This window comes from Gregarina niphandrodes (genome assembly GCF_000223845.1).
Source record: "Gregarina niphandrodes unplaced genomic scaffold scaffold00051, whole genome shotgun sequence".
In the NCBI taxonomy this organism is placed as follows: Eukaryota; Apicomplexa; class Conoidasida; order Eugregarinorida; family Gregarinidae; genus Gregarina; species Gregarina niphandrodes.
In genome coordinates this window covers 35990-42890 of record NW_011645818.1, presented here as the reverse complement: position 1 = coordinate 42890, position 6901 = coordinate 35990, and the positions used below count along the sequence as shown (strand labels likewise).

Below are 6901 nucleotides of genomic sequence, written 5' to 3'. Positions count from 1 at the left end.
CCTTCCGGGCCACCGTGGTCGGGGCCTTCCGGACCACCATGGTCAGGAGGACCGCCGCCAGTGTGGTCGGGGCCTCCCGGGTGTGGACCTGCTGGGTGTGGACCTGTGGGGGGTCGGGGCCGTCTGTTGGAAGAACACCGGAGGCGTGTGGCAAGTTGGTTCGGGTTCGGTGGGAAGCGATTGCGCGGTCTGGTAACATGGACTTGGAGTAGCGAGGACCTGGCTCGGTTTCTTTCGGCGGTGGGCTTGCCGGATGTGGCGTTGTCGGTGGTGCGGTCTGGTTTGTGTGGTGTAGATTTGTTGCATCTGACTCGCGAAGAGTTGGAAGCCGTTTTGTGTGTGACGGAGGAGCACAAGCTCGAGTTCCTTTTGGCTGCTTTCCGGACTCTTGTTATTGCCACTGATGACACCGATATGCTTTTCCCACTTGGACCTACCCGTACACCCCGCGATTGCGAAGTCTTTCAGTCGCCCGACTTCATGCTCAAGAAAAAACTCGGCGTCGGAGGACACGCTGTGGTCTACCAAGCTTGCCTCGAAGGCCAGCACGACGTCGCCATCAAATGCTTCCCCCACTACAAAAACAAAACCGCTGTGCCGTGCGGCCCTCTACCGTGTGCAGCCGGTCCCTTGACCGGTTCCTTGCTTGGCGGACCGAACGAGGTCAACGGTTCCTTGCTGGACACACCCCACGAAAACATCAACAAAATTCCAAGCCATACTCCCTCCCGGGCTTCTCTCAGTCGAACCTCTTGCAGCCGAGCATCTCCAGTTCAAGCTTCTCTCAGCCGAACGTCCCTTAGCCGAGCTTCTCCCACTCAAGCACCTCTCAGCCGAGCGTCCCTTGGGGGAGCGTGTCTCAGTCGTGCTTCTCCCACTGAAACTTGCCTCAGCCAAACCAGTCAGGTAATAACCCCGCGCGGGGTCACTACTCGTGGACTTAGTCCAAACAGGCTTAGTCCAAAGGACGTTGCGCGTGGTGTTGCAGGGTTGGGTGACATCGACGGGCGAAGAGGTGCGGATGAGGCTGTCGGAGTATTCGGACCGCAACCCCCGACCGCGGGTCCCGATCGTGGGTCCGTGTTGGCTGTGGGCAGTCTGGTCCGGAGTGGCAGTCCGGCGGCCTCGTCGGGGACGTTACGGCCTTCGTCGCCGCGTGACCGGAGTGCCAGTGAAAGCACAGGTGCTGGATCTGCGGCAACAGGATCGGTCGCGGCCGGGTCCGATAAGTCGGTCGCGGCGGGACTGACCGATCGGGTGGCGGGCACACTCAAGTCATTCAGGCGCTGGATCAGAGGCAACTCGGACAAGCTGCCCGCGATCGTGCTGAACTCGCCCGAACCCGTCCTTCGACCGGGCGCTAACGCCTGTCCTGCGAGTGCTCTCTTTTGTCCCCGCAGCTCCGGGGAACGCGCCCGCGACAGGGAGCTCCTCGTTCTCCAGAGCCTGCCCCTTAGCCCCTATCTTCTCAGGTAAGCCGCCCCTCTCCTCTCGTGTACTCCCCCTCTGGTTCCCCCCATTAATGGTCTGTAGGTGTTTTGGTCAAGTGGGCGGTTCGATTACGGGACTGGTCTTGGAGTACTGTCAGCGCGGCGCAATCCACGACGCAGTGATGCCGCATACCTCGACGTCAGGCGCGGCGCTGGAGACGGTGCCGAGTCGGAAGCAGCTGGTGCATCATTTTGCGGACGTGGCGGAAGGTCTGGCGCTACTCCACGAGACGGGCTACGTCCACAGGGACATCAAACCCTCTAATTTTCTGGTCGACGCGGAAGGCGTCGCTAAGGTGAGTCTCGGACCTGTGTCACGACCTTGTCTTGTCCCCACCACCTTGCCTTGACTACACCTTGGATTGGCGTTGTTGCGTTGTTGCATTGTAACTTGCTGTTTTGCAGTTGTCCGATTTTGGAATGGCTGCTCACTATCGCGGAATGAATCCGGTGTACTTGTCTTCATTTGGTAATATGTATTACGCCGCTCCCGAGGTCTTGAAAGGTGAAGGCTTTTGGCCGGCGTCGGACGTGTTCTCCTTCGGGGTTTCCTTTTGGGAAGCGCTGACGCGGACAGGTTCCTACCCCGGCATGACCAAGGGGCAGATATTCTGCGCGGTATGCACCGACAGCTACAGCGAGATCTTTAGCGATCGCTTCCACGAAATGGATCACGAACTAGTGGACCTGATCAAGCGGACATTGGTCTACGATCATAAAAAGAGACCCACCAGCAGATGCGTTGCCAATACTCTCAAAGATATCCTAAGACGCAACTCTGCTGTCGCACTTAGCAGAATACAGTCGCTATTCGATATATAACCACATTGCCATGTAGGTCGACAACCCTTACCAGAACGAACAATGCTCCAAGAACGGTGTCCCACTGCCGTCAGGAACAAGCAGGTGGTACTTTGTGACGCAAGCCACAGAGCACGGCCAACAAGAAGGTCAAAGATGGAGGAGGCGATAATGACCGCAGAAGAAAGATAGACACATTTGTGGTCTTGGCCGCCAAGCTGGAAGATCAACGATCGTTCGCAACTGACGGTGATCTGATCCATTGACTTGGCGCTCCACCAGCGCCTTATAATCCGTGGGTCTGGTGCCCAAAGGGTCCTTTGATGCTGCCCAAACAACAACAGGTCTTTTATAATGCAAGCAGGCGTTCTTTCTATCGCGCGCGTTTGCGCACACACGTGTGCGCGCATTTTTTCTTCACCGGTTTGAAAAAAAATGTTGGTTATCGACACTCAAAGAACAACTTCCAGCGGTCATCGTCACGTCGCCGGCATTCCGCCGGTCTACAGGAACAAAATTTGAAAAGCAGAGCAGGGCAGATATTGATTGTGAAGGGGGAGGGATTGCTTACTCTTCGATGGAAGTTAGTTCTTCAGTGCATTGGGCATAAAGTCGAGGATCTGCCTCGGCTAGGAGCTTACTGACATTGAATGAAAGAGAATGAACGGTACTGCAGGAGAATGGAGAGATTTTGGGAGGGAGGGCTTACAAGTTCCAGTGTGATTGGGTGTTATTCTGAAGTGCAGCAATAACGATGGGGTAGAGTGCTTGCTTGTTCTGGTTGACAAGTTTGATGATTTTGGGATTGTTCCAAAGGAAGAGAGTTCGTTCTGAGATTTGGAAGTGGGGTGATTTGATGCATTGGCTGAGTTTTTTGAAGAGAGGTAGTAGTATGTCTTGAGGAGGTGTGACTACGTCTAGAATATCTTCGATTTCGTTGATGAAGAGTACTTCCTTGGGAGTATTGCTGATGGGCCAGTATTTGAGTATGCCAAGAATGATGGGTGTGGCGAGTCTACAATCTTTTTCGACATATTGTACCATACAGTAGCTGAGTTGTTGATGGAAGGCAATGACATTTTTAGCCTTATGTAAAGGTATCATGCACCGATGTAGGAATTGTAAGTGTTCATCTTTGAGAGGTTGGGCGAAGCCGTTGATGATAGATCCGAGTATTTCCAGTAGTTCGGAGACGCCGGATTTGACGAAGTGGTCTTCGATGTATAGTACGAATATGTTCTCGATGCTTTTGCGTATGAAGCTGCGCATAAGTGTGACCTTGCCATAAAGACGATGGGTGATGGTTTTGAGATACTCTCGTTCCCGGACGTCTTCGCTGGAGAATAGAGCTAGTAGCCTCAGCATGAAGTTTTGGTCCACTAGTCGTTTGGAGGTTTTGCTGCCTAGACAGGGGCTAACAATGAGTGTGAGAAAAATCTCGTAGACCAGTTGTAGGTGGAGCCAGCCAGCCACGTAGACTGGATCCAGGGCGCAGTCCAGGTCGTCCTCGACCAAAGTCTGGAGGGCTGCAGCGGCCACAGCTGCGGACGAGGTGGGTGGTAGAGGTCGGAATATGTTGTTGGCCGCCATATGAACCACCTCTTCCGCTACGGCGTCCAAAGATGCTCCCGCCTGACGATTGTCCCCGATGAATTGCAGTACTTCCTGCAACGTGGCATGTTTCGCTTGAATCTCTTGGTTGTACAGCTCATACACCACTGGGTAACTAGTGCACAACATGACGCCACGTGGTCGCATTATACACTCCCCAAAGTTGAACACGACACTGCCGCACAAATTCACCTTCACACGGAATAACTTCCATGCCTCCAAACCACTCACCTCTTTCAGCGCTGGCAACGCAGAGAATTCACTAGGCGACGATAATGCCCGAAACAACCCCTTGCCACCTCCGTCAAACACCTGCCGGTCCAACTTCCCCGACTGCGGACCCGGCAATGCTACCACACTTGGTCCCATCCGCCCCGTCGCCGAGGATGGGCCCAGTGTCGAAGAACCAAGCGCTGAAGTACCGACACTCTCTGCCACCGGCCCCGTCACAACACTCTCGGCAACCGCCGCGTGCTCCCGACTACTCATTCGCCGCTTCACAGAACTCAGAAGGCTACCAAACCAACCAGTCAACATAGGGTAGGAACAAAATAGGATGGACAGAACACACGTCGGGGATAAGCCCGCAATCGAACCGACCATCCAAGCCTTGGGTCGGTCACAGATCAAAGGGTCATGTAAAGGGGCCAGTCGGTCGTGCAAGGGGGGGGGGGGGCCTTACCTGAACATGTAATTTGTCAGTACTAATAGGTGGTGACTGGAGGGGGGAGAAAAAAGTCCTTATCGGCTGCCGAAATTGCACCAATCGAGCACTCTCTTCGTGGTGCCAGGCTGTGATCCGGATTCGCTTGCTCTTCCGTGCCACCGCCAAATTCTTTCCGAATCGCGTTTCCGACAACACGCGATTCACAGCGTCTAAATCGACTTCCAACCCGCTCGACAACGGTTCTAAACAGCGCAACGCCTGCAACAAAGGTCTCTGTCCGTACGTGGTCCCGGTCTCTCCCGTACGTGGTCCCGGTCTCTCCCGTATGTGGTCCCCCCCGTATGTGGCCCCGGTCTCTCCCGTATGTGGTCTCTCTCGTTGTGTGTCTGTACCCACCTAATCCCCTAGCGTGACACCACATCAGCTGGCTGAGTGTCACCCCAGCCGGCGCGTGCGGTCCATGCACTCGTTGAAGACTTACTGCTTGATAGTCAGCACCGAGGCTGTTCTGGCTGGCACCAGTGAGAGGTTCCATGTCCTCTGGCGTGGCTAGCTGGAGGTCATCAGTGGTAGACCTGTGGCTCGAGGGTCGTGTGGCCGAGCTGTTAGCGCCGAAGTCTCCACGGCTGTGATACGGCCCGGGCGTAGCGGGCGCGGGGGACCCAGGGGACGGGTAGCTACGTCTGTGCGGTGGGTCGCAGCCATGGCGGTCGCAGCCATGGCGGTTTGTTTTGTGTAGGAAGTTCGGTGCGTCTGAATAGTCCAGTTCTGTCGGGTATCCTCCGTCCGGATAACCGTCCGGTCTGGAGCCCATGTTCGTTATGTTGAGTCCTCCCCCTGTCATGTTGATGTTGGGTCTTCCGCCCTCCATACCGATGCCGGGGAAGTGTGCGAGTTGTGCAAATGGAGGATTGCGTGCGAGGTGTGGAAGTGTGCCGAATAGGTTGTGTTCGAAGATGGCTTGTGGCGGTGGGGCGCCAGCGCTGCCTTCGCAGAGTCGAGGGACCCAGAGGAGGTCCTGTTGTGCTGTGCGTCCTTTGAGGAGGTCGGTGACGGTGACTAAAAACGGGAGGCCGCCGAGGACGTATTCGAAGGCGTAGGATGTCCCCTCGGCGGCGGCAGGAGACCAAGGCGGCCAGGGGGCCAACGGCCAATGGCCGGTCCAAGCATTATGCCAGAGGGCAGGCACCAGATTCGGGGGCAGGAAGGATGACAACGTGATAGTCTTGTCGGTATAAATCTTTTCTCTGCGTCGACGGGCCTCCTTCCGAAACTTCTCACCATTCGCATAGTACGACTCCGCATTCGGCAAACTCCACAAGTGCAATACCTGTTCGCATAACCGTTCCTCGTAACCGCATACATAACACAACACACGGTGCAGGTTGTACAGTGTGATACCTGCGTGTACTCCAACCCGCCGCACAAACCGTAAATAGCCGCCGTAATCCGCACCGCCAAAGCTGAGATTCGAACCCGCGCCCTGAGGACTACTAAGCCAAAAGAATTAACTTGCCCCGGAACGGCGCACCGTGAACAACCCTCAGCGGGAACAACCCTCAGCGGGAACAAGGAACCCCCGAAAGGATGGAACCCCACACTCTCGCACCCTGTGGTAGGCACACACTCCCTTGTGCGGAAAGACACGTTCATGTACCCCACGTCTGGTGATTACCTTGTGAGCAAGAACTCGGAAAAAGCGGGGCAGGTGATCGTGAGCTCGACCATGTCGAAAATGTTAATGGGCTTATACCAGTTGTCATCAGGGGCCGCTGCGTACATCGTGGGGGTTTTCCTCAGTGGGTCGCACTCACTTTTTATTACGCCAGATGAAACAAGCCCTGTGCGCGGTCTTTCGGGGCATTAAGGAAGAGGCTGCCGACCTGCGACCGAATGGGATCGTGTATGTGACCTTGGGGCTTTTGAGTTTCATGCTCCTGTCCAAGTACATAATAGCCGTGCCAGTAATAGTACAGATGCTGGTCTACACTGTCCCCATCATCTACCTGGGTTCCATGTTTTCGCTAAACGTTAAAGCGGCTCCGAACACAACAGGACAAGCTCCGCAAGTTGAAGTCATTTCCAAGACTGACGCTCTGCTCTTCCCTCTAATAGCCTCTGCTACCTTGGTCTTAATGTAAATTCTCCCGACCTCTTGCACTACCCCCGACATGCCTGTATCTCCTTCCCTCCCGACCTCTTGCACTACCCCCGACATGCCTGTATCTCCTTCCCTCCCTCTTCTCCCGACCTCTTGCACTACCCCCGACGTGCCTGTATCTCCTTCCCTCCCTCCTCTCCTCTCCTCCCCTCCCCTCCCCTCCCCTCCCCT

General features: G+C 55.4%; 4 protein-coding genes across 4 annotated transcripts; 2 read left to right on the top strand and 2 right to left on the bottom strand.

Annotated features, from left to right (window-relative positions):
• GNI_163360 (protein kinase) lies at positions 1-2312 on the top strand (the record flags this gene model as incomplete). Its single annotated transcript, XM_011134811.1, has 3 exons — positions 1-1472; positions 1534-1786; positions 1896-2312. Coding segments are annotated over 3 exons (2142 nt in total), but the record flags the coding sequence as incomplete, so codon positions are not given.
• A 421-nt stretch (positions 2313-2733) lies between these two features.
• GNI_163350 (putative protein phosphatase 2A regulatory subunit B) lies at positions 2734-4391 on the bottom strand (the record flags this gene model as incomplete). Its single annotated transcript, XM_011134810.1, has 3 exons — positions 2734-2794; positions 2863-2961; positions 3001-4391. 3 exons carry the CDS (start codon positions 4389-4391, stop codon positions 2734-2736), a joined length of 1551 nt encoding a protein of 516 aa, XP_011133112.1.
• Positions 4392-4606: 215 nt separating this feature from the next.
• On the bottom strand, positions 4607-6351 carry GNI_163340 (hypothetical protein; the record flags this gene model as incomplete). Its single annotated transcript, XM_011134809.1, has 2 exons — positions 4607-6062; positions 6245-6351. The coding sequence occupies 2 exons, from the start codon at positions 6349-6351 to the stop codon at positions 4607-4609; spliced, it is 1563 nt and encodes a 520-aa protein (XP_011133111.1).
• A 47-nt stretch (positions 6352-6398) lies between these two features.
• Positions 6399-6710, top strand: GNI_163330 (putative signal peptide peptidase domain protein; the record flags this gene model as incomplete). Its single annotated transcript, XM_011134808.1, has 1 exon — positions 6399-6710. The coding sequence occupies one exon, from the start codon at positions 6399-6401 to the stop codon at positions 6708-6710; it is 312 nt and encodes a 103-aa protein (XP_011133110.1).
• Positions 6711-6901: the final 191 nt, after the last annotated feature.